The 24,776-nt window shown below is 43.4% G+C and overlaps 5 protein-coding genes across 8 annotated transcripts; 2 read left to right on the forward strand and 3 right to left on the reverse strand.

Moving 5' to 3' along the window:
* Nucleotides 1-8,451: 8,451 nt before the first annotated feature.
* LOC128266159 (ubiquitin-conjugating enzyme E2 J2) lies at nucleotides 8,452-11,303 on the reverse strand. 2 transcript variants are annotated; one of them, XM_053002483.1, is made up of 5 exons: nucleotides 11,154-11,303; nucleotides 10,845-11,024; nucleotides 10,349-10,780; nucleotides 9,389-9,459; nucleotides 8,452-9,329 (listed from the first exon to the last, which is right to left on the reverse strand). In XM_053002483.1, the coding sequence occupies exons 3-5, from the start codon at nucleotides 10,647-10,649 to the stop codon at nucleotides 8,841-8,843; spliced, it is 861 nt and encodes a 286-aa protein (XP_052858443.1). In that variant the 5' UTR covers nucleotides 10,650-10,780; nucleotides 10,845-11,024; nucleotides 11,154-11,303; the 3' UTR covers nucleotides 8,452-8,840. The 2 variants fall into 2 exon arrangements, with proteins under 2 accessions (XP_052858443.1, XP_052858442.1); XM_053002482.1 differs by having other exon boundaries at nucleotides 11,082-11,303.
* Nucleotides 11,304-12,161: 858 nt separating this feature from the next.
* Nucleotides 12,162-13,533, forward strand: LOC128260662 (pyrroline-5-carboxylate reductase 3). The gene is made up of 3 exons (XM_052993825.1): nucleotides 12,162-12,446; nucleotides 12,613-13,278; nucleotides 13,351-13,533. Exons 1-3 carry the CDS (start codon nucleotides 12,368-12,370, stop codon nucleotides 13,425-13,427), a joined length of 822 nt encoding a protein of 273 aa, XP_052849785.1. The 5' UTR covers nucleotides 12,162-12,367; the 3' UTR covers nucleotides 13,428-13,533.
* A 284-nt stretch (nucleotides 13,534-13,817) lies between these two features.
* Nucleotides 13,818-16,755, reverse strand: LOC128260656 (nucleolar protein 14 homolog). The gene is made up of 3 exons (XM_052993814.1): nucleotides 16,149-16,755; nucleotides 14,152-16,090; nucleotides 13,818-14,091 (listed from the first exon to the last, which is right to left on the reverse strand). Exons 1-3 carry the CDS (start codon nucleotides 16,657-16,659, stop codon nucleotides 13,986-13,988), a joined length of 2,556 nt encoding a protein of 851 aa, XP_052849774.1. The 5' UTR covers nucleotides 16,660-16,755; the 3' UTR covers nucleotides 13,818-13,985.
* A 373-nt stretch (nucleotides 16,756-17,128) lies between these two features.
* On the forward strand, nucleotides 17,129-22,013 carry LOC128266810 (splicing factor 1). Of its 3 annotated transcripts, XM_053003609.1 has the most exons (6): nucleotides 17,130-17,488; nucleotides 17,650-18,296; nucleotides 18,353-18,487; nucleotides 19,118-19,193; nucleotides 20,353-20,505; nucleotides 20,590-22,013. In XM_053003609.1, exons 1-6 carry the CDS (start codon nucleotides 17,301-17,303, stop codon nucleotides 21,797-21,799), a joined length of 2,409 nt encoding a protein of 802 aa, XP_052859569.1. In that variant the 5' UTR covers nucleotides 17,130-17,300; the 3' UTR covers nucleotides 21,800-22,013. The 3 variants fall into 3 exon arrangements, 2 of the variants coding, with proteins under 2 accessions (XP_052859569.1, XP_052859570.1); XR_008269115.1 differs by lacking the exon at nucleotides 19,118-19,193 and having other exon boundaries at nucleotides 17,129-17,488; nucleotides 20,590-20,717; XM_053003610.1 differs by lacking the exons at nucleotides 17,130-17,488; nucleotides 17,650-18,296; nucleotides 19,118-19,193.
* A 289-nt stretch (nucleotides 22,014-22,302) lies between these two features.
* On the reverse strand, nucleotides 22,303-23,797 carry LOC128266817 (peroxiredoxin-2). Its single transcript, XM_053003618.1, has 4 exons — nucleotides 23,646-23,797; nucleotides 23,469-23,535; nucleotides 22,916-23,057; nucleotides 22,303-22,854 (listed from the first exon to the last, which is right to left on the reverse strand). Exons 1-4 carry the CDS (start codon nucleotides 23,676-23,678, stop codon nucleotides 22,392-22,394), a joined length of 705 nt encoding a protein of 234 aa, XP_052859578.1. The 5' UTR covers nucleotides 23,679-23,797; the 3' UTR covers nucleotides 22,303-22,391.
* Between the last annotated feature and the right edge of the window lie 979 nt (nucleotides 23,798-24,776).

Genomic DNA, 24,776 nt, shown 5'->3' on the forward strand with positions numbered 1-24,776 from the left:
TTTATCCTACGCATTAATTAAAATCATGGCCTTGCGGTCAGAATTTGAATCAGGGGCAGGCATCCGTATTCCCAGAAACAAGCACTCTGATGGAGATAAATCACAACGGAAAATAACTTATAACGTCAGGCATATTTGATATTTTGACAACTAACTAATATATAATATATGCATGTCCAAGTTTACACAACAGAAAATGCCATTTACGCAAAAAGTTAAGTTTATAATTAAATAGTATTTAATTAATTTTTTTACAGTAATACGTAACTCTTTGGAACTAATTTTAGATATCTTTTTAACTATTAAAAAACTTCTACCTAATACCATATAAAGATTCTTGGATTTAGTTGCAAATTTTCGTTCGGTGCATCTTGTTTGGGTAGTCCACCCACTTCATTTTGGTCCGGAGAAGACACACAGAGATGCAAACAGGCATCAGCATTTTCAGCTAAGTTGCCGTATAATATGACACACATGGCAGCTTGTTTGTTGTCCAGCTCTCATTTCTGTTTGTTCTGGCATCGTCGATGGCTCGCTTGCCTTAGAATCATTAATTTCTGTTACGGATTGCAGATGCAGAATGCTAACTACGTGCCCCGGGCAAGAGCGAACAGCTCGTTGCTTCGTTGCTTTAGCACCGAAATCCAATGACAACAAAGCGTCCACATAAAAGTGTTGTCGTATCTGGTGTTAGCCCGGGGAAAAGCCAGAAATTGGCCCCACTAACCCGGCCAGAACGTGTGAATCGCCAGACGCGAAAAGTCACGGAGCATCAAGCCGAAACGAAAGGCGGGGAAAAACGGATTCGGAATTTGGGAGCAGGAGACGTGTCTCTGAAATATATAACTAAAGCTGAAATTGAGGCGAAACAACGAATAGTTACCAGAACCAAACGGAAGATATCCAGATGAGATTGACAATGAAATTGAAAAAAAAAAGCCACTGGGGTTTTAACTCCTTGAATTTCTATTTTAACATTTAGTACTTCAGTACTTTTCTCATTACTTCTGTCTTACAATTATTTGTAAATATTCAGGTAGAATAAAACATATTTGATCTTCAAATTGTTGTAAGATGTTGTTAAACAAATTTCGCATGAAGGAAATAATTTCCTAGTGTATTCAAAAATAAAAACTTTCGTTCATTTGAATAAAATACGTTATTGTCGTTTGCTTTAGCTTGAGCCACCATCATATGGGTTTAACGCGATATTGCTGAGCGCTACCACATAGTTGCTGTTTCACAGTTTTTGGGAACGCTGGATATGCAGGAGAAAAAAAACGTGCCCACATAAAAACCGCACCGGAAAAGGGGAAAAATACTGCTGGCCAAGTCTTCAATCAGCGAAGCAGCTGCTGGAGATGAGGGGAAGCGGGCAGGGAGGTGATGTTGTCATGGAGGAGGTGGCAAGGACGTTTTGCACTAAATTGAAATACTTTTTACGACTTCCGGTGTTTTGCTGAGCTGCAAACATTTCTTTGTATTGCACTCTGCTGTGTGAGTGAATAAAGTATTTTGAGAGTTTGCTACATGACAAATAACTGCTTATGTATGTCTTCTCCACCTCTCTCACACGCATACACACACTCACATGCGGCTAACCATTTGCACACTCACACACACAAACACACACTCGCAGATTCGTCGCTTTGGGGCCGCAGCAACAATGTGTCTTCGTTTCCGTCATGGCTGCCATTTCCGGCTAGCGAATTTCAGTAGAGCTTCTCCAACCAAGCATTTATTAAAAAAGTCGAATCCAGCCAGCACAGGGAACAATCCTTGGCGATATAGGTTACTTATCACCATCAGTACTTATCGTACAATTATTGGATACACCAAACAAATAATGTAAAATACAACATAAATTAATTCTAGCTGTAATGTTGCTTACAAATATATACTTACAGGGGAAATAAAAACCATCAATACTATTTGCACTTATCTTACAATTGGTGTCAAAAATTAGTCACAAAAAATTAAGAACTTTAAATTTAAAATAGACAAATAATTAAAAACCTAAGGATCAAATTGTATTGATACAACTTAGAAAAAAGAACTAACATCTTAATGACTTATATAAATTTGTAAATTTTTAAGGACCTAACAAACATAAATTTATGATCTTAAAAAAAAACGAAATGATAGCCGTTTGAGGGGGTAATTTCTGCCAGTGCACATACACCGCCATGCATGTATGGAACCATCCGTCTGTAGCTGCTCATGTGAGTGTGTTCGGGTAAATTGATTGAAATGACCAGCGGCGGATGTGCCCGGAGCTCTCTGGCGCCCAGCGGAAGGGCATCAACTGCTGCTCGTTCTTTTCGCCTTCAGTCCGCTTCAGCCGCCTTGGAGGATGTAGCTTGTATCTCGTTGGTTGTATTTCGTATTTTGTTTCTTGCCGCATTTGGCTCATTGCGGGCCGGGCTTTTATTTTCATTTGTCAGGCAGTTTATTGCCTGCTTGGCTCTGTTGATTTTCTGTTCGCTTTGTCGGCGTTTTTCTTAAGCCCTGAAAAAATATACATTTTCATGGTTTTTTCCTTTCTCTCTGCCCTTTTCCCTAATTCTCCTTTGTTCGGGGCCCTAAACTTAGCCGTCCAATTTCCATGATTGCCATTGATGTGTGGGGGCTGTTTTGCTGCTGTTTCTCTGTTTCCGGTTGCCTGGCAAATACCCATCATTACCACCGACTGGACACCAGCTGAGACTGGGATTAGGGACCAAGTTTCGACTGCTTAATTTGTTCGGAATTTATGAGCTTTGATTGTTTGCAAAACCTTGTAGTTTTTGCTTTGTTGCAAAGGATTTATCCGCAAATTAATTAACCTTCGCTGTTATTCTTGTTTTAGTTTCGGCTCGTTGTCAATTTATGCTAACTGCCGCAAATGCTAGGCTCAATTAGGGAGGCCACGCCTTGAATAGCCGTTTTAAGGATCAGTGGAGTATGCGGGGGCTTGAGCAATCCTTCACACTTATTATTATTAAAAAAAAAAACATTTGTTGAAATTTATTTAATTATTTAACAACATTTTTGTGTATTACACATTTTTTCCATTTGCAAGAAATTTTAATATTAATAAAATTAAAAAGCAGTTTTTTAATTCTATAAAATAAATTTCGTAGCCTTATAAATGTCTTTAAATTATTGTCTTGTTTTTTGCTACAAGTCAAATTGAGTCCGATAAAAGTGAAAAATGTTAGAGCCCCTGATAAAATCTTGGCGTACGTCTCTGGCTTTGGCTGTATTTTATGGATCAACAAGAAAATAAACAAAAATAATGCCGAAACTTTATCGTGGCCCAGTGCTGCAGAGGCGGAAAACTCAATTGAAAAGTTTGCTGTTCATTTCCGGTTGCGAGTGCGGAAGCTAGGGGCGGAAAGAGGGCGGAGAGCAGATGGGGGTGGACCCCTGACGCAACCGGAAACGGGAGGTGTCGACCAACAGGGAAATGCATTTGAATCTAATATGGCGTTCAGTTTTCCGTTTCCACAGTTCAGCTACAGTTTCAACTATTCGCTGTGTCTCCGCCGTACTGTCCCCCTCTTGCAACATCCCCTGTTTGTATCTAGTTGTGCATAAATTAACTTTGTCGCTTTTTATTCCCCTTTTAATTCACTTTTTGCGCGCGCGGACATCGTTGACGTCATTTAGCTCGTTGTCGGCGCTTTGTTAATTCAAAAAGTTTTAATAATTTTACTTTTCAACAACTCGTGCTGGTGCTGGTGCTGGTCCTGCAGAAACGGAGCAACAAGTTGGTATATACATGTCCTGCCCTTAACCTTACCTCGATGTTTTTATTTTTGCATATTCTAGTGGGGCTTTTCTAACGCGCGTGTCTCTTTTTGATAACTTCTGAGACTGGTTGAGTGCCAAAGAAAATAATAAAGCTTAAACTACCAAACTCGACTTACGCTTTGAGAATAAAGTTTTGCGCTAAAAACTATAAGCGTGGACTTATAGTACAAATTGTCTAGAAGGTATTTTATGTAAAATATTAAATCAAAAATAGCCCCACTTTTTAATGGAATCGTATAATTCTACAGACTTGAACATTTTTTCTTTAGCAAGCGTTTTTAACATATTTAATTTGCTGAACAAAGTTTTATGCGCATAGCATATAATTCGGTTTAATTAAGAAGAGGGTTTGATAACTAAACTATTAAATTAAAGTCTCGATGCAAATTACTTCCATTAGACATTTACTGTAAAGTAACCCATTCTTGGGATAATAAAATTAACTTAATAAACATTAAACGATTGATTTAAGGCTATTACATTAATGTATATCTTTTGGTTAGTATGTTTTGTATGACTACCAGTTGCCAGCCTTAAAGCGTTTTCTGAAAGTTCTTTGGCAATTGCTTATCCAACTTGATCCATCAGTAAATGAAAACAGTTGACAAATGTGCTAGCCCTGACAGGCTGATCCATAAATGCCAGCCACTGACCACACGAACGCCCTCATTCGCCGGCCACTCAAGTTAATTCAATGCGAAAGTCTCACACATTGCCATAAAAAGGACAAGTAAGCACTCGAGAGGCTTAAAGACCCCCCAGGAGCACAAGTAGGAGCTGTCCAGGGGCAGGAGCAAGAGCAGGACCAGGAACAGAAACTGGAGTGGGGCAGTAACAAGAACTGTGTGGATGTGGATGTGGAGCATCTGCTGGCCGGAAGTGGCTGCCACTTGTGTTACTGTCGCGTGCTGCATTTGCTGTTGCCGCTCATGTAGTCGCACTCGTTCTTGTTGCTCCTGCCACTTTTTATTGTGCTCATAATTTGTTGGAGTTAGGACAGCAACAACTCGACACTGACAGCGGTCCATAAAGACGACCACACACACAAAAAGAAACTAATGATCTAAAACTTTTAATTTTTAAGAAAAAAAAACAACAAGTAAAATTCTCTTAAAATTGTATTATGCTTTAATACAATAATATAATGCATACTAATACCCGGCTAATTCATATTTTATTAGAACGTCTCATAGAGTTTTATGAATGTATAGTTTTATTTATTTCTTTTTATTTAAGCTGAATAGATTTTACCCAAAAAAAAAACCTTGACCGCTTACGATTAATATCCTCTCTGTATATTCCTTTGGATCATCAGTTTGCTGTTCCCCAAATTTTCAACCAACTGTGTCTATGTGACCTAATTGCATGTCGACTGGGCTAACAATCAGAGATTGATTGGTTGATCTACAAAACCGGCAAAAGCCCAAACCAGCTCCAAACGCAACTCAATTAGCAATTAGTCAGTTGGCAAAATTCAGAGTTCATAATTCAAAATTGGCGCATGCAAATGCCCAAATGCATCCGCACTAATTGAAATTTATGACGCCGCGGCTGAGTGGTGATCAAACTTTTTCCACTGCCATCTACGCATCAGGTCGCATTAGAATCGTGGAGCGAAATTCGCAATTTACAATTTGCAGCCCAGCGGGCCCAGAAATGATGCTGCTGATGATGATGAAGTGGACAGGGCAGCCCATATACCGTATACCGTATACCAAACTGTGGGGCCGTAGATTAGCGTCCAAGTGCACGGCATCCGGGAGTAAACGACCTGCAGACCGTTGTCAGGATGAATTAGCGATTATCCAGCCCACCAATTGACCATCCCAGTTTCTGCTCACCGCACAAATGCTCCTCCTTTAAGCGCATATATCTGACTACATGGAAAGTCCTTGCCTGCGCTTAAGGCCCATTATCATTTATCGATTTATGCTAATTTTTGGTCATCATAAATATCTGTACATTGGCTTATTTAAGCATAAAACTCATTTTTGTATCGTTGATTGGACAGCAGGCCCGTGAATGATTTGAAGAACATGAAATTCTTAGTCTCGTTTTTCAAAGCTGGTTATTTTATTTTTTTATTAAGTGATGCATTGGCTGTTTTAAATTTTAACAAACTGCCAAAAAATAATATAACAACTCGACATACATTTTGGTTCTTATTTCCTTCGTTAACCTTTTTTTTTTTGAATTCGCCAACACTTGTTAGATCAATATTAACGGCTCAACCCACTTACCCTTTCGTTTAGCCATTTCTGCTATAACTCGCAGCTGATGTCCATTTGTTTATGCATTGATAAAGGGCATGTTCACATCCCGGCCCACATTCACATAAACGCAAATATAGCATACATTTCGGCTGTTGCTATTTTCGCGTGGCCTTTGCATATTAAGTTTATGTTTTATCGTTTATTGCGCACACTGACACAGGCATAAACATATATTGCCCACATAATTCAACAAACATTTTCATTTATATGCGCATCTGACTGTGTTTCTGTGGGTTTTTCTGTGTGCGGATGTGTAACATTTGTGACCCCTGGGTGGTCAAGAAACACCACACTACAAACAATCTCATGTTCTAAGTTAATACATCAGGAATTTTATGACAAATTTAATTTACAATCAGAAGTTTCCTTATACTTCTATTTTTTAAATTCGTTCACTTATTTTTTAATGAACTTTGATTTTTAAGAGGTAAGTAAAAAATAAATAAAACACAAATCATTATTCTTCATAAGCCATCTAGTAATTATGATAAAATAAAAATATGGATATGATCAAACCTGTATTAATATAAAAATGTTCATAAAAACTAAACATGTACAATGGCCTCAATGTAAGAGTCAATTTAAATTTAAAATGATTGAAAAAATCACAAAATATGTCATTTTCGTGCTTGAAATCAACTGTTAAGCAGATGATGTATTTAACAACTGTTTGAATTTTTGTTTGCCGTGCAGGACCCACGGCATAAGGGCAGTTACATATGGCCACCGAACTCGGGGGCACATGCCCCCCAATGAGGCGTACTTAATGATTATAGCATTTGTTATTTTTATTTATTTATATTTGCTTATCTACCCGGCCGCCTTGGCCGCGGGGCACTCGCTTTTGTTTTGGCCATTATTTTTATGGCTCAGGAGGCCGACTTTCCCTTGATTCCATCGAATGGCCGTTGACCACTCCATTTATGTTTTGTTTTTGTGGGTTTACTCGCGCACATTTGCCTGGATAAGCGGCTTAGCCTGGGAGCATCGACATTTATTGCCGCCAACTAATGTCTTGTAGCCATTTGTTGGGCATTTAAGCCTGGCCCGGCAGCGATGGCCACACTTGGGGATTTGTCTTCGGCGGCGAACAACGAACTCGCCGGATTCCAACGCCACTGACCTCTTTTCGGGCAACCGATGCATATAAATGCCAAGAACAAATGAGCAAAAATATCACATCCGCCCCTGGCATCAAAAGGATAAAGCGGAAATGCAGGAGACAGTTCGGACTTGGACTCCAGTCGCCATCTTGGTGGGCACTCAAAATAAATTTGGACCAACAGCAAAAGCAAAAGCAAAAGCACAAGCGACTTCCAAATCCCCGCCCATCCTCACTCCGCATTAAAATACTTGATGACAGTACCAGAGATGTTTCGGTTATGATGTGTGTGTGTGTGTGAGTGTGTCTACCACTGCACCATCCGGGATATCATTTAATGTTGTGTGTCTGCTGGTGGTTGTTCTCTCTTTGTGCAGCCAAAATTGGCTTAAACTGTTGCAAGTTCATAAAACAAACAACCAAATTTGAAAAGTTGCAAGTGCCAGCCGCAGTCGGAAACTTTGCCATGCAGCCTGAACTTGAAATTTACGTTACTTAAATTATCAGCTTCAGCGTCTGGGCCAAAAAAACTTTCATCACAAAATGAAGTTCTTTTTCGTTCTTTTATTTATAAGGAGTTTACCACGGCTGCTAAGTAAGCGAATTGCCTTTTATGAAGTTGTGGCTATTGCACATAAAAAAAAACAATCCAGAAAGTTCTCATACGTGTTTCGTAGCTGTTGAAAAATAAGAGTGAAGAATGAGATTCCAGAAATATTAGGTAACAGGTGTTAGGTATTAAAATTTAAATAAATCACCTTAAAACTATATAGAAAAATAATAAAATATAATAAATTACTTTCTTATTTCCATAGCAAATTTTAAATGTTGTGCAATTATAAGTTTCATTTCTCTCTGACTGTAGTTTTTAATGCAAGGACATAACTTGCTGTAACAACGGGTGCCACAAATCGTTTAAGCCAACAAACTTGGTCATTCCTGCCCAACCTCACCAGTAATAAGCGTCATGTGAGTAATTTCGGCTTACGATGGCCAACAAAGTTGCCGCAAAGAGACTTGTGGGCGTGTGTTAAGCGCTTTAAATGTGAAACATTGTCGGTCACCCAGGCTTCACTTTATTGGATTTAGCTCTACCCACCGAGAATGAGAAAAAATTATGGTCAGCAGTCGGCGACTTTGCTTCACATTTAAGCCGCTTAGCCAGCGTAAAGCCAACTACAAATTACAACTTATTATTCAAGTTGAATCAACATCAGGCAATTTATGGTGGCTGAAAATGAAGATCCATTTTATAAGCAGGAAACTCACACATAAGTTGGCTAATTTGTACACGAGCTCATATGTTGCCGTTTTTTTTTTATTCATTTACAAACATATTCCTGGCTGCATTCACTTTGTATTAAACTAGACTTTAATAGTAATGAATACATAACAAAACAATTTAAAGATTTCACAAATTGAGTTTAGAAATATGTGTTTCTGTGTTTCTAGTTGTTATTGCCAATAATTTCAGATCGTGGGAAATGTGGGAATGGATGGCGGCGCCTGTGGCGGTTATTTTGGGTTTGAAGCGGGGTCTGTAAATACTTCTAAAGCGGTACTGAATCCACGAAGACTACTATACTTTAGAGTTAACTAGATTAAATATGCACATGCATACGGATGTGTAACTATATTTGTATATAAATATAGAGGCTGTGTCGTTAATCCTATTCCTGATTCAGGTTCTTGATCACGTAATTAACAATGAGGGCAAATATCGCAAAGCAGATGATGATCACCAGGTTTGAATAGACGGACTGCCAGTTTAAATAGGAATTCCGTGCACTGTTCTGCAGTGCCGACGCTCCGCCGCCACTGGCCAAATCCGCCTGACCCCCCGCACCACCATCGATTGCGTCCGCTGCATTCTGTGGATTGGCCAAGCCACCCGCCGCCAGACTGCCATCCGCCGATGCCAAGGCCGCGCCATTGGCCAGCCCGTTGGACCGCTTTGCTCCGCTCGAGGTAGACGCAATACCTCCCGCCGCAGCCGCCGCCTGGGTACCCTGCAATCGCTGCTTGATCTCATCGACCACGTCGGGAAACAGCTCACAGAAGTTGGTGTTGCGCAGGTTAAATGCTAGCGATTTTTGAGCAAACATTTGCTTGTCATAGTTCGACGACTCAATGGACCCGAGTGTGGGTGTACTCTCGAGCTACGGAATAAAAACAACTCAATCAATTTATGAATGCCCGGAATGCCAAATGCACTTACCATGAAGCTCAGCAGACCAGTAAGAATAGTGCCCACGCACCAGGTGGGGTTCCAAGTGTCCGGATGAAAGTCTAAAAACAAAAAACAGTGCATAAGTAAATGGAAATTTAATAGTTTCGATTTTTTTATACATTTAAAGAAATGCACACAACTTTTTCTTTCCTTTCAAAATATTGTTTCCTGGCAGTTTAATATTTAATAATGTTATACTTGGTGTATTTTTAGAAACTACAATTTAAATTTTAAAATGTTAATCAACTCGATGATAATAAATAAAATTGTAACACAATACAGATTAGCGAAGAATGATTATCGAGAAATATGAAAGCGTTCTAGTATAATATAGATAAGATAAAACATTTTTTTTTGTAAATTATCATCATAGCATTGTGTGCTACCGAAAAAGGTCACAGACAAATGTTGGTAGCAACGCCTTTTGTAGTTTAATTCAGACAAGTGTATAAATACAATTTGTTTAACCAGCTTATATTCTTGTAAATAAGGTACTGAAATTAAAATCCCTCAGGTGCGGCAATACTCAACTTATAAACATGATTGGATAGCACTGGCACAAACAAAAATATTGTTGTATTAGAGGCGCTGAATAAATTTCATTTAATTTGATTTGATTTCCCCACACCATACTCCTCGAACGATTAATACTGATTAAATAAGTCCGCATTATTTATTTTTAAGACACTAGAAAATGTGTATTTAAAAATGACTTTAAACTACTTAAACTTAATGAGTCAACAGCTCCGAAGAAAAATCAACAATCGTAGTGATGATATAAACAACCTAATATGCAAGCCTGACCTAAAGCTCTAAATGTCTTTATGATGAAATATATCTAATGAGGCTCAAGGAGAGATGTACCCAATTCTTACAAAGAATGATGTGATTCTGCCAGTGTTTAGAGATAGATCATAGCTTTGAAGCCCCTAGAACCCCCATATCTACCTGATATGCTCAAGCACAGTCTCGTGTTGGTTTTGAAGCGTCCGTTCGGCGTCAGCATGTAGATGGAGGGCGGCTTGAAGGGGAATTCGCGCGGGAATAGCAGGGTGCCGTGGTAGTAGCCGCCGTAGTAGGGCGAGTCTTCCGGACCCTTGACGCAGTAGTGCCACTCGAGGATGTTGTTGGGCAGCGGCTCAGCGGTGATGTAGGGCAGGGGATCCCGCTTGAGCCGCATGTAGTCCTGCTTCATCCGGGACACGGCAGTGGGCTGCTTTCGACCGCCGGACGCCGACGACGAGGACATGTTTTTTGGGTTTGTTTATTTTTGGGAACTAATCACGGCCGCCAGAGAATTTGAAGGCAAATATCGAATACGAATGGCACACTTCGTTTGTTTTTCTCTCAGTGCAGTAGATAAGCGATAGCGACGTGGCCCTGTGGGTTATTTGCAAATCAATTAGGTTTTCATGGCCACACGATCTGGAGGTAACATACGTACCGTCCTACTCCAGAATTTCGAGGGTTTTTTTCGGGTTGTTTATCAATCAGCCACTGGGCATACGATATCCAGTTCTCCTCCAACTTGATTGTTTATTTTTCTAGTATATGCAATAAACCTCGAAATTGATGCGTTTCCTTGTTGTTGTTGCTGCTGTTACTGCGCTTTTGTTAATTTTTTCTAAATTGCAGCGAAATTGTGTGAGAAAACAAGGCACACATACAGGGGCACACGTACCCATACACCCACGCAGGCACTCACACACGCTTAGGGAGATAATTAGGTCTGGAATTGGATATATCCACGTACCTAATCCGTTGCCATTGGCAGGCCCTATTTTGTTATAATCGGTATCTAGTATTTTATGAGTTTCTGGCGATCGCAAGGCGTTAAATTGCAATTTCTACGGTAAAAATTACTCCCGTGTGAGCGCTCTAGAGGTGGAAGCCTCAATGCCAATATCGATGACACCGATGTTTTCAAAATATCGGACTTTTCGATGTTTGTCAGAAAATATCGATATTTGGCGGGAATGCGGAATGAAACGATTGCCAGCTGGATTCTGTTATCGGTTTTAAAATTACAGTTTTTAAATAAATATGAATATAGGTTCGAAATACATTTTTTTTCAATTCAAAGCTTTACCTAGCCGACAAACAACCCTTCTTCAAAAACTATTTTTGCAAATAGCAATCCATCTTGACTCATCCGAAACCCCTCTTGCTATACACAACGTCAATAAACACCAACATCACAAAACATAAACAAAACGCAGTAGTCTTTCAGCAACTCTTCCATTCCCATATTATATAAATAAATGTATAAGAAGATTGCAACGGCAATGATTCTTTATTTACTAAAGAAGTCTACAATTTTGGTCACTTCTACTAAACCTTTTTCTCCGTTATTATTATCACATTCAACTGATAACCGTTCTTATCTTTAAGAGTACAGAGTGTTTTCGAATCTTGGTAAATAAGTATTTCCAATGAGCCTCGCGCGAATAGAACTCGAAACACCAAAATGGATCAATGTACGATTGCAGGGATTACAGGGCATCGGCACCTCGCATAAATTTGGACTTCGTCATGCCTGCTAATGGGTGAATGAATTCCACTCCGCAGGCAGTTCTAGCAGATAAAGGCTATACAATTGCGGTCAAAATAATAATATATCCCAATCTACAAATGAAATTAAGTATAACTTTTTATATTTTTTATATATATCTCAATATATCATCATAAGAAAAAAATGTTTAAAATAAGTAATAATTATTTGTATAGTTGTTATTATTAATTGGCGGCAATTGTGTGTGAAACCAACACACAGGAACTCCCCCTGATAAGCCCGAATCACTGGGTTTGTTGTTCGCACATCGCAGGGGGTTGGGGGGTGGATCGAGCCAGATTTCTTATCAGTCCCCGCTGGCTGTTTTTGGTAAGCGCCGGCAGCGGACAAACAGTCGCCGATCCGCCAGCACAAAGTGCAGTACTCAAGCCGCGAAATTACACAGTTAAAACACAATGTCGACGATCGGAAAGATCGGATTCCTGGGCGGTGGCAATATGGCCAAAGCCTTGGCCAAGGGGTTCCTGGCAGCCGGTGAGATATTTTATAGAAACCTGCATATCATACTTATTCCTAAGCCCTAAGAAAATATATGATGTGATAAAAAGTATAAGGGATACATGTTTTAAAATATGTTGTACATCTAATCTTTTTATCACATGATTTCCCAATTTAATCGCACGCTCTTTAAAATCTCCAGGTTTGGCCAAACCCAGCACTCTGATAGCTAGTGTGCATCCGGCGGATAAGCTCTCCCTGCAGTCCTTTCAAGCCCTGGGAGTGGAAACAGTGGTTAAGAATGCACCTGTTGTGCAACAATCAGATGTGGTCTTTGTGTCCGTGAAACCCCAAGTGGTGCCCTCGGTTCTATCGGAGATTCAACCAATCAGCTCCGGCAAACTATTCCTCTCCGTGGCCATGGGCATCACCCTGTCCACCATCGAGTCCAGTCTTTCCCAGCAAGCTCGTGTGATCCGCGTGATGCCAAATCTGCCGGCAGTGGTATGTTCAGGCTGCTCGGTATTCGTTCGCGGATCCCAGGCCACCGATGCAGATGCAGAGGTCACTCAAAAGCTCCTGCAGTCCGTGGGCACTTGCGAGGCAGTAGATGAGTCCCAGTTGGATGTGGTCACTGCCCTAAGTGGCAGTGGACCTGCCTATGTGTTCGTGATGATTGAGGCTTTGGCTGACGGAGCCGTTCATATGGGAATGCCCAGGGATCTGGCCTACCGCCTGGCATCGCAAACCGTCCTGGGAGCTGGTCAGATGGTGCGAGACAGTGGACTGCATCCCGGACAGCTCAAAGACGGGGTCACTAGCCCGGCGGGCTCGACGGCGGCGGCACTCAGACAACTCGAGCTGTCAGGTAAGTGGCGGTGATGATGCGGATGACGCACTCGCTTATCGCCTCCAACTCAACCTTTGATGTCGGTTGCAGGTTTTCGGGCAGCAGTGTCTGGAGCGGTGGAACAGGCAACGCTGCGATGCCGGCAAATCTCGGGCAAGAAGGCGTAGACACTTTGGATTTTATATACATACAATAGGGTGGGTCGATTTGGTTAACAATCTAAACATAGCTTAAAAAATGTTCTTAAATAAAAGTGATACTGGTTAAAGAAAACTTGTAAATTTTACTTTTATTCTGTTCTCCTGATCCTTTCTAATTTTCAGGAAGTTAAGCGTGATATAAGGTACACTGGGGTGCTCAAGAGTATTGATTTGTGTAAATACTTTTGACCAACCCTGTATAATTGCGATCAAGGATATAAAGGGTTGAAAGTAAGTTTAATCAAAAACACAATCCAATATTCTTGTAACGGACAATATTAATTTACGTTAAGGATTTTGTATTATTTTTATGATTTTATAGATAGCTATTCAGTTTTGCCTTCATTTCAATCGACATCGACCCACTCTGTTGTTTGTGAATAATCTAGGTTAGCATTAATACGTTCAATTTTGAAGGTCGTTTTGTGTTATTAAAATAGAAGCTGCAATGCGCTGCTCTTTACTCTCAGTTAAGTGTATAGTCTAGTTAAAAACTAATTCAAAGTCAACCTAGTTGGAGCACATCTAAAACTTCTTCTTCTTTTTGGCACGGGCCAACTCGTTGAGCTCGCCCTGCTGCATGGATGCCTCCTGGTAGATGCGTTTGACCTTCTCGTGGCGCTCCTTGTCGCTGTAAAAAAATAAGAATCGGTTAGCGAAAAGGGTTACCACCTTTAAATAAACAACCCACCTTCGCAACGTTTGCTTGAGCTTGAGTTCCTGAACGAAGGCAGTATCTCTGCGGATCTCACGGATGGCGCCCTTCTTCTCGCGCTTAATCTTGTGCAGCAGTTTGGCCCGCTCTTCCTTGGCCTTGGACATCTTGGGCCGGCGCTTGTCGTCGTAGACCGCCTCAAATCGCGGTTCCAGCAGCCTGAGAGCCTTGGGCTTCCTTTCCGCCGGAGCCAGGGGTTTCATTTTCTGCTCAGCCAGCTTTTCGGCCAATTGGGTTGCTTCCTTGTGGTGCAGATGCACATGGTCGGGATACGAGTCAAGTGGCAGGCGGGCGAGTAACCTCAGAAAGGGTTTGGCCAAGTAGCAGGCACCCACATGCTCCTCCACCAGCTGGAGAGCTTCCTTGATCAGCAGGAGCGTTGTGTCCAGTGCCCGAACCTTGAAATCTGCAGTGACTGTTTGGGTGACCAAATCCGCAGCCTGTAGCTGTTGGGGCTCCAGTTTCTGACATTCCTTATTTGCGGGGATTGCCAGTAGTTTGCTCAATGGTCCATCCCGCTCAAAGGGTGGCGTGATATCGAGTTGCTCCACATCCCGCTTAGGTATGGACATGTGTAGAATGCCTTGCAGGAAGTTAAAAACAGCTGGGAGAACTCTTTTGGATTGCGACACAAACTCCAAGACCACGGTGACCAGAAAGAGGCCCATTGATATTTCCTGACGCGTTCGCACTCGCGATCTGGAAAGGATGTGCTGCATGAAAACAAAGCAAGGCGTGGCCACCGGATGACGGAAATCTGATGTGGAGTATAGGTTGGCCACCAGCTTGAAGTAAATCAGTGTGTCTAGCGAAGGATACATCTTGTGGTTTTTCCTGAACTCCCCATACTTCTCTTTGATCACTTCCAGTAATGTATTGGACATTCGTTCGGGATTCAATTGCGTCAGCTCGTACAAATGTGGCATAAACTTTGAGAGCAGTTGAAAATGTCCACGTATGTCCAGCTCGCTGGCATCCTCAAACAAATCCTTGATATACTGGAGCAGGAACGAGTACAACTTGACCACATTTTCACGATTCACGCCTTCCAGTTTGGGATGATTGCATTTAATGATCCTTTCGATAATGGTGGCCTGCTGGGGAGCAGCGTGTTTGGCAATGAGTTCAGTGAAGTCTTCGTAAGACTTGGGCATTTTGATGGTGAAAGGTATACTGGTATCTAACGAGGCAGGAGTTTTTTCCGATTTCTTTGCTTTCTTTTTGCTGATTTGAGGAGTTTCCTCAGCCTCGGATTCACTCTCAGATTCCTTGAGATCACTCAGATTATCGACATCTGAATCGCTCTCCTCATCGGAGTCCTCCTCCTCCTCTTCGTCGCCCTCTTCACCATCTTCCTCCTCATCCTCCTTCTTGGCTTCTTTTTTTCCATTGAGATGTGTGCCCAGATTGCCCTCCAAGTCGTAGGCCAGGGTATCATCCTCCGCATCTTCGTCGCCAGCCCAGAAGTACCCATCGTCTAGGTCATCCGCCGAACGATGTTTGGGCTGTGAAACGGAGGCCTGCTCATCCTCCTCACCATCGGCCCGCATGCGTCGCAGTCGCTCGTTCTCCAGCTTCTCCAGACGAGCCGCCTCCTGTTTGGCCAACTCATCGGGATTGATGAGCTTATCCGTGACACTGCCGCGCGGCTCGAAGATCATCTCCTTGAGAAGTTTGTCGTAGGCATCTGGTGGCGGCTTGGCGTCCTGCTCATCTTTGGTGGCCTTGGCCACCAGCGGCAGCAGGAGCTTGTAGTTGGCATCCAGTTTCTCGGTGAGATCGTACACCTCGTCCTTCTCCTTTGCGATTTCGTTCTTGCGGCGTTTCTGCTCGACGATCATCTCATCGATGGCTAACTGCCGATCTTGGGCGGTGTCGCCATCGCCTCCAAAGTGAGCAGCAGATGTGAAGTCGGCTATCAAAAACTATTAGTTAGTCATGAATGTTAAAAGCAAATCTTTGTGAGAACCCACCATCTAGGGCTTCGTCGTCTAGCTCCTCGTCATCGGACCGCTCGTCCCTGTACTGCTCGATCTCTTCCAGAGTTTGGCCCCTGTGGGTCAGCAGTTCGTCGTCGTTGAGGTTGAACTTCTCTGCCTTCTGATTGGAGCGCACCTGGGACATCTTTTCGGCCAGATAGCGGGCGTTCATCACGGATTCCGTGAGCTGATCGCCGCTTAAATGTTTGCCAATTCGGTTGTCCTTAAACCGGTTGGTCTTGTGCTTCACGGCGAACTGTTGACCCAGTGTTTGGGCTCGCTTCTGCAGAGCCTTGGCCCGCGACACGCCCGGCATTCCCCTGTCATGCTTGCAGATCCTGCCCAGAATCTTGAACTTCTCCTTGTTGACGTGCACATCGAAGGGATTCTGGTTCTGTCCACGCTTACTCGTCTGCGCCGCCGAGTTGTCGAAGGGATTGGCCGACTTCACCGTCTTTTTGGCGTAAACCGCATCGGCACTGGCCTTTTTGCCCTTGGCCACCATTGTTTTAGTTCGAGTTTTGGGATAAATTAAATCGAGCTCATGAAGCAAAACAAAAGTGCACAATACCGCACACGTGCAACCTAAAACGTACTATCGCGTTCGAAAAATCCCAAAAGTAGTGTTGGCTAAGCCTGGGAATAGTCACGGCTAATATTGGTAGGAACAGATAAATATTTTACACAACATATATTTTTTATACCATATTAAATCGATATTTTGAGTTAAAGTTTGAGTTAATAAAATTTCAGTAACAAACAAAACGCTGCGATTTTTTATTCTTGAACACTTATGTTTTCTAAAAATATTTTAATATATTAAGGAAAATCAACATATCGAAAACAATTATTTATATAGTTAACCCAAAAATGAAATCGATCCTAAGAAAATCCAGGTAACTAAATCAAATATTTAAATCGTTCCCGTGACAGGTAACAGCTACAGCCTCTCACCACCAATAGCATGCCCTTTCCAACACTGAAGCACGTCGCCATTTTCGTTTCGTTCCGTTGCCACAAAAATTTTCACACGCAACGCCGCATACTGAAAAAATCGGTTTTTACTATTTAAAGTGCCCTCGAAGTTATTCTGACTTTGCGTGGTTGTCCTAAGCGAGTTGTTGCTGTGAAAGTTGTCGGGAAAACATGAGCACAACGCCGCCGGACTTACTTTCCTCGGCAGTGGCCCGAGAAGTCTCACTCGCAGTCGCCGCCTCTGCCAACGGCGGCAGCGGCAGAAGCGGCGCTGATAAGGAGCGCTCCCGGTCCAAGGATCGTGGAAGGGACAAGGATAGGGACAAGGACAAGGAGCGGGACAAGGACAAGAAAATAAGGTGAGTTGGGGCCAGGTTATTATCAAGGGGGATCGATTTCCTTTTTCCTTATACCGATGTGAATTTGGGTAAATTGATAAGAAGAAGAAGAATTTAAAATACTGAAATATAGCATAATTATGTGTTTATGAATAATAACATATTTCCAATTGATTTTTCAGGGACAGGGACAGCAGGGACCGGGACAGCCGCCGCCGGGATGATCGTGATCGCGACCGTGATCGGGATCGGGATCGTGAGCGCGACCGGGATCGCGATCGTGGTGACCGAGATTCCCGCTCGAATCGGAGCAAGTCGCGCAACTACGACGACCAAGACAGACGCAGGAAGCGTTCGCGCAGCAAGGACCGGGATCGTGACCGCAAGCGGGATCGGGACCGTGATTCCCGCTCCAGGCGCAGTAGTTCTCGGGGCGGTCGCGGCGATGATTACGACCGGAGTCGACGGCGCCGCTCGCGCAGTCGAAGCTACGAGCGTCGTCGTAGCGATCGCGGCAGCCAGAGAGATCAGCGGGACCAGCCGCCGCAAAGAAGCAGCAGGGAACGTACACATGTAAACCCCTTCGACACTTCCAACAGTCGCAACTCCTTGAATCAGGATCATGACCAGCCCAGGATTCCCTCCCTCTTCGACCGGCAGCCGCAGGGTTTGGAAACGATCAGGGAAGAGCCAAGGGATTCAAGGTTTGATTTATCTCAGACCATTCAGGAGCTAATGGGAAGCGCGGGAGGCAGCAAGGGATTCGCCTCGTTCTTCAACAACCAGAACAGCAATGACTCCAACAGTAATGGAGCTTTTGACAATTCAAGTGGGTATAATGGAGCCCTTAAATAAGTATTTTACTAACTGATATTTAAATTACAGTGGACAGCGCTGCGGAACGGAAAAGAAAACGCAAGTCTCGCTGGGGCGGCAGTGAAAACGACAAGACATTTATACCGGGAATGCCCACGATTCTGCCCTCCACCCTGGACCCAGCACAACAGGAGGCCTATCTAGGTAAACGCCATCCCAAATTGCTGCTGATCGCAGCTAATCTCGCAACTAAGTTAACTTTTAAGAAATGCAACTAGTCCTAAGCCTAATGACAAACAATCAAGGATGAAAACAGAGAAAGGGACAGAGCCACACTTCAGAATCAGACGCCGGAGACGAGCAGCTGGTGCAGAGATCGTAAACCAATCTAAAATCTGAATCCAACAACAAACGGCATTGAGCAAAATATAATAATCTCTCGTTCTCTTTTTGAAGGGATTCCTGCGTGGCACACAAACGATACGATACGACATGCGTTGCATTCCAAATCGGCTAGAATACTCGAATACAGAACATTTGTGTGGCTGTTCAGCTTATATTTATTTTTGCAGAGATTAATGCGCAGTCGAACTAATCAAATTATACCTTATTTAATTATTTAATTAATTAACTCAATTGTAACGCTCACAGCATTTTCAGTTAGTTTAGGAGCGGACACACTAAGCGATACAAATCTCAATAGCCACAATATCATTTGACCCCCCCATTTAATTGATATCTCTCCCATTCTCCAGAAAACCAGCATGTGACGTTTACTAATGTCGAGGTTGCGCTCGATTTTCTTCCTTCTTTTCTAACGCCTTCTAATTTCAGTTCAATTCCAAATCGAGGAGATCAGCCGCAAGCTGCGAACTGGCGACATGGGCATCACCCAGAATCCGGAAGAAAGGTTTGAAACAGTTCTCTCTCCCCCCACTGAGTCTCTCAATCAAAGGTTGCCCGTGTGAAGCCAATGAATACCAGACACCCACCGAGCAGCAATGTCTTTCCCGAACAAAACGGCGTCCGGTCCGGAAGGATGCTTCTTCGACCAAGAGTCCAACAGGTTCCATTGTGGCATGCCAATGATTTGCGGGGTCCCACATAAATCTCTACTAGCAGTTAAGATCCACTGAGTGTTGAGTCACTCTGAAGTCGTTCAACAATGCAGTAGATATCGGCGGAGAAATTATTTTAACAAATTAAACTAAGAAAATACTTCTGTGATATTTTAAAGGTTTAGCAGACAAATGAAATGATGAGTATTTTTTATAGTTCTTATATGTGTAGAAACAGTTTTTCAAAAATGCTCTAAATCTATCCGTATTTCACAAACCGATATTTACTGTATTGAATATTAACAAGAAAAAAGAAACTATGTTAAATTTGCGTTTAAATCGAAGGAGCATCGCGTTAAAGTTTTGTCCTATCCCGTGTAAATCATAACTAAATGTTAAACTTAAGTTTAACTAGTGCCCAAAGGCGATAACGTCCAATATTTACAGAAGTACAAGATAAGGCTGTTGGAGCCTAACCGAATGACCTGAGTTTTGTAGCTAATTTGTTAACCAAAATATTAATTTTAACTAATGATACTCTTCAAGGGATTCTAGGGACAGCGATCAAATCAGTGATCGATTGAATGATCCCATCCAAAAGGGCACAAAATATGTAAGCGCCTGGAAATAATACCAGGAATAGATTCTACATTTTCATTAATGTCAACTCTTCTTTTCTTCCACTAAGCGTCCCGGTAGTTGGGGTTTCTCGCAAAGAAACCAACGGGTGCGACAAACACAGAAACGAAATAGAAACAGCTACCGAATCGAACGAATTAATCAAAATTCTTCTTTTCTCAATTCCCCAGCGAATAATTATTTCCTGCTAATGCTAATGAAAAACTTGATTAATTAATTTGATTTGCAACTTACAGCATATTGATAAAAGTTATTAGTCAGTACTTAGGTTAAGATCACTAAGTCTAGCGCCAATAGCATCCTCCCGCCCAGAAGCTCAAGACTAATCTCATCAAAGTTGTCTCTTCCCTCTGTTTTTTTTCTCGTCCGCAGGTCTCCATCGCCGGAGCCCATTTACAGTTCTGATGGCAAGCGGTTGAATACCCGCGAGTTCCGCTACAGGAAACGTCTGGAGGAACAGCGCCACCAACTGATCGTCAAGATGCAGACGGTGAACCCTGAGTTCAAGCCACCGGCGGACTACAAGTAAGTGGGGCTTACAGTCTGGAACATGTTAAATAGGGAAGGTTATTCTCCGCAATATGTCTAATCTTTCTGCTTTTTTTTTAGACCGCCAGTGACCCGAGTAAGCGACAAAGTGCTGATTCCGCAGGAGCAGCATCCGGACATCAACTTCGTGGGCCTGCTGATCGGACCGCGCGGCAACACGCTCAAGGCTATGGAGAAGGATACGGGCGCCAAGATCATAATTCGCGGCAAGGGATCGGTGAAGGAGGGCAAAGTGGGGCGCAAGGATGGCCAACCGTTGCCGGGCGAGGACGAGCCCCTGCATGCCTTTATCACCGCCCCAAATCCGGAGGCGGTGCGCAAGGCCGTGGACAAGATCAAGGACGTCATCCGACAGGGAATCGAGGTGCCCGAGGGCCACAACGATCTGCGCAGGATGCAGCTGCGCGAGCTGGCTCAACTGAATGGAACGCTGCGCGAGAACGACATCCAGCGCTGTACGTGTGGCTCGACGGACCACAAATCCTGGCAGTGTCCGGATAAGCCCATCATAACGAACACGATAGTGTGTACTTCGTGTGGCGGAACGGGTCATTTGACTAAGGATTGTCGCAACAAGCGCCCGGGATCCGGAGCACCGGGCATGGCCTGCGAGGACTCGCAGGCGAAGATCGACGAGGAGTACATGAGTCTGATGGCAGAGTTGGGCGAAGGACCGCCGCCGACAGCAGCGTCTGCCAAGCCGGATCCGCCAGCCAACAACGGACCTCAGTTGCACCGCGCCAGCTACAGCATCTTCGACAAGAAGCCCTCGCAGATGCAGGCCATCCAGTCGCCACCGAGCTCCTCGTCGCGAGATCACCAGCGCGACCTGGGCGGATGGGGAGCGGCGGCGCACGATCACGGCATGGGCATGGAGCACGGTATGGGCTTGGACCAGCACGGTCACGGCATGGGAGCGATGGATCACGCCATGAGCCTGGGCATGGAGCACGCTATGGCGGCCTATGTGCCGGCACCGCCGGGCGCCCAGGCACCGCCCCCGATGCCGCCGCCGCTGATGCCGTGGATGAGCGCACCGCAACCGCCGCCACCGGCGACGGAGCCGATGAATCCACCCATACCGGGCACCTTGCCGCCGCTCATCCCGCCGCCACCTGGCACCAGTGCCCCGCCCATGCCGCCGTGGGGCGGAGGCGCTTACAGTGGCTGGGGCGGCGGCTATGCGCCGCCTCCACCTCCGCCCTGCGCCCCGCCGCCACCATCCTTGAGCCTGTCGCAGCCGCCGCCACCTCCACCGCCCTCCACCTGAGCTTTCGCATTTTCATAGGATCGATACCGATCTCGCTCAGATGCTCCGACGATAGTGCTCGACCGCATGAGACTGTCCCTGCAATCAATTAACAACGTAATCTTAATCCCCGATCACATTATTCGCTTTCACTATAATCGATAATCCAGACAAGCCTACAAAACAGATTTGTATTTTACGATGATTCAAATAAAGGACGGAATTAAATATTCAATTATTTGATTTTACCACTAAACTCACTTTGTTGTTAACTTGGTAGAATATGATTTCATAAATTAATCATGTTTTGGCTTTTATCCATCCGTTAAAAGTAAACTTGAGGCGATTCCAAGAGTCAAAATCTGTCAGATGGTACTGTATCAAGAATTACTTTTAACAAATATATTTCAAAGGTGAAAAATGGGGCTTGACAAATTAAATATTTCTGAAAACCAACTCCATGCTGAACAATAATAACGTAATGTTAATGTGTAAAATATTCCTTGTAATTTCAATTCATTAACTTGAGTTTCCCATCTTTTACCTATTTATTCTTCGAGTCTTTTCAGTGTAGTGAATGTTTCAAATGTGTTACTAATTATTCAATGACTCCCTAGCCGTGCTTGCTGAAGTACTTCTTGGACTCCTCCACATCGGGCTTGATGGTGGCCGGGTTCGACTTGGGGTTCCAGTTGGCCGGGCACACCTCTCCGTGCTGCTCGACGAACTGGAAGGCCTTGATCAGGCGCAGCACCTCGTCGACGGATCGGCCCACCGGCAGGTCGTTGATGGAGTACTGGCGCAGGATGCCGTTGGGATCGATGATGAAGGTGCCGCGCAGCGAGATGCCCTCCTTGTCCAGCAGCACATCGTAGTCGGCGGAGATCTTCTTGGTCAAATCGGAGAGGAGCGGGTAGCTCAGCTGGCCCACACCGCCGTTCTTGCGGTCCACATTGCACCAGGTAAGGTGGCTGAAGTGGGAGTCCACGGACACGCCCAAAACCTCGGCATTGATGTCGTGGAACTCTTTGATGCGCTCGCTAAATGCAACAATTTCCGTGGGGCAAACGAATGTGCTGTGGGATTGGGGTCAAAGGTTAGAGTATACTAACAGTTGAAACTGCAATTTACACTTACAAATCCAGTGGGTAGAAGAACAGCACCAGGTACTTGCCCCTGTAGTCCTCCAGCTTCACCTCCTGGAAGCTGTTACCAACCACCGCCAGACCCTTGAAATCGGGAGCGGGCTGCTGAACACGAACTGCTGCAAGGGGAGCGGCTAAAAAATAATAATACATTAAAAAAAAGAACCAGATACGAAGAGGCTTAGAACTCGAGCTTGAAATGTATAGCATAGGCAGTGTTAATTCTAGTAGTTAATTATATTTACATAAACCCTTAACTTGTTGGGTAAGGAGACTTTGAGTTATAGCGATTCGGATTCTCTGGCTGGTTATAAACGACGAAGCGGCTTCACCGTTTACAACCAGAGGACAGAGAAGTTTTGAGTTATGAGAGTAACTCTGCCTCAACAATCACTTATCACATTTGAAACCCGGGTACTGCAAGTATTTCTGTATGTAGTAAGCGATATACACTTTGCATGGCCGGAGATAACGCTGCCTAAAGATCAATGAATTGGCAGCTTTTAGCCAACATAGCAGCCTCTTAGGGTGTTTAAATAACTCACTTTGATGGAGCAGACGGGCTGCAAACTGTTTCTGCTGACTCAAAACAGCCTTGCCAAACAGCGGCACCTGCAATACATAATAAATCAAATTGATTCGATATTGGAACGCGGGTTCAGCCAATTACGTAATCGCTGTGGCATGTTTTCAAAAAGATCTCGGTCCATACACCAACTTACGTTGCGAATCAGTGTGCGTCCCACGAAAGACATATTGTTGCTTGAATTCCTACTAATTACGTGTTGAATAAGCTTATTTTAAGTCAGAAATCGTCCAGATGCCGGCCGAACTTTTTTAAAGTAACAACAAAGCTGACAGCTGTATGTGACCAGTGTCGTATAATGCACAAAATACTTAATGACCTGGTCACTCAACTATCGACTTCGCTTATCGATAACAATGTGGCGCGAACTTCAATTAAATATTTTTAAATCTTATTTAGAACTTGTTTTTAAAACATATGACAAAAGATTTTACTTGAAAAACAAACAAATGAAAGGTTTAATATTTTTCAAGCACATTAAATGGTACAACTTTCAACAATTAACAAAAATTGTAGTTTGCTGGATCTTAATTAAAAAAACCCATTTCAATTAAATAATAATTTTTTATAATCTCTTTTAAAATTTTAAATATATGGTCTTAGTTGTAATAGGTTTTAAAGGCAAGTATAAAAAATTTAACCTAAAGGAGTGTGCTACTGCCACAGTATCCCTAACAATCCCTAATTATTAAATAGAGTTTTATATTTGAATAAAGCAAACGGATATTATTCCTTCTTGTTGTGACGAAAAAAGATCAGAACGATTACCCCCGCCTTCGTCACATGTGTTGCTCTGATTTTATTAAAAACCTCCGCCCCATAACCCTCAGAAGCCGTATTTTCTCCGGTCCATCTTGTTCTCCTGCAAGGCAGGCCCATTGTCCACGGTGGAATAAGACCGGGCAGGGATAATGGAAAGTGTAGCAAAATATTTACCACGCACTGCACACGCCGCACAATGGTAATGAGCTGCTTACCCGTCCAGCTATTTGCACTACATCTACCATACATGCGTTTTGTTTGCCGCTCGTTAATCCACTAAAATGCCCGAAAGCGGCTCAGATCCACAGGCTTCGGATTCTCATTCTCTTCCTCGAGGAGGGATTGGTTCTGGTTTTCTACAATGCCCGATCTAGATACTTTTGTATCCAGCTAGATGCCGACGCCGCGTTCGAATAGGGAACCGAACAATAAAGACAATAAAGGCACATGCGTGCCAAATATTTTTGCATATTTGGCCTGAAGTTGGCAAAACATCTGACGGATG

The sequence above is a fragment of the Drosophila gunungcola genome, chromosome 3R (assembly GCF_025200985.1).
Source record: "Drosophila gunungcola strain Sukarami chromosome 3R, Dgunungcola_SK_2, whole genome shotgun sequence".
NCBI lineage: Eukaryota > Metazoa > Arthropoda > Insecta > Diptera > Drosophilidae > Drosophila > Drosophila gunungcola.

Coding starts and splice junctions, on each gene's coding strand:
- LOC128266159 (XM_053002483.1), bottom strand. CDS start 10,649: ATGTCCTCGTCGTCGGCGTCCGGCGGTCGAAAGCAGCCCACTGCCGTG. Junction 9,460..10,348: donor ACTGTGCTTGAGCATATCAG/GTAGATATGGGG, acceptor TTTTGTTTTTAG/ACTTTCATCCGGACACTTGG. Junction 9,330..9,388: donor CTGGTCTGCTGAGCTTCATG/GTAAGTGCATTT, acceptor TTTATTCCGTAG/CTCGAGAGTACACCCACACT.
- LOC128260662 (XM_052993825.1), top strand. CDS start 12,368: ATGTCGACGATCGGAAAGATCGGATTCCTGGGCGGTGGCAATATGGCC. Junction 12,447..12,612: donor CAAGGGGTTCCTGGCAGCCG/GTGAGATATTTT, acceptor TAAAATCTCCAG/GTTTGGCCAAACCCAGCACT. Junction 13,279..13,350: donor CAGACAACTCGAGCTGTCAG/GTAAGTGGCGGT, acceptor TGTCGGTTGCAG/GTTTTCGGGCAGCAGTGTCT.
- LOC128260656 (XM_052993814.1), bottom strand. CDS start 16,659: ATGGTGGCCAAGGGCAAAAAGGCCAGTGCCGATGCGGTTTACGCCAAA. Junction 16,091..16,148: donor AGACGACGAAGCCCTAGATG/GTGGGTTCTCAC, acceptor AGTTTTTGATAG/CCGACTTCACATCTGCTGCT. Junction 14,092..14,151: donor CTCAAGCAAACGTTGCGAAG/GTGGGTTGTTTA, acceptor ATTTTTTTACAG/CGACAAGGAGCGCCACGAGA.
- LOC128266810 (XM_053003609.1), top strand. CDS start 17,301: ATGAGCACAACGCCGCCGGACTTACTTTCCTCGGCAGTGGCCCGAGAA. Junction 17,489..17,649: donor GACAAGGACAAGAAAATAAG/GTGAGTTGGGGC, acceptor TTGATTTTTCAG/GGACAGGGACAGCAGGGACC. Junction 19,194..20,352: donor ACCCAGAATCCGGAAGAAAG/GTTTGAAACAGT, acceptor TCTCGTCCGCAG/GTCTCCATCGCCGGAGCCCA.
- LOC128266817 (XM_053003618.1), bottom strand. CDS start 23,678: ATGTCTTTCGTGGGACGCACACTGATTCGCAAC. Junction 23,058..23,468: donor AGCCCGTCTGCTCCATCAAA/GTGAGTTATTTA, acceptor ATTATTTTTTAG/CCGCTCCCCTTGCAGCAGTT. Junction 22,855..22,915: donor TTCTTCTACCCACTGGATTT/GTAAGTGTAAAT, acceptor CCAATCCCACAG/CACATTCGTTTGCCCCACGG.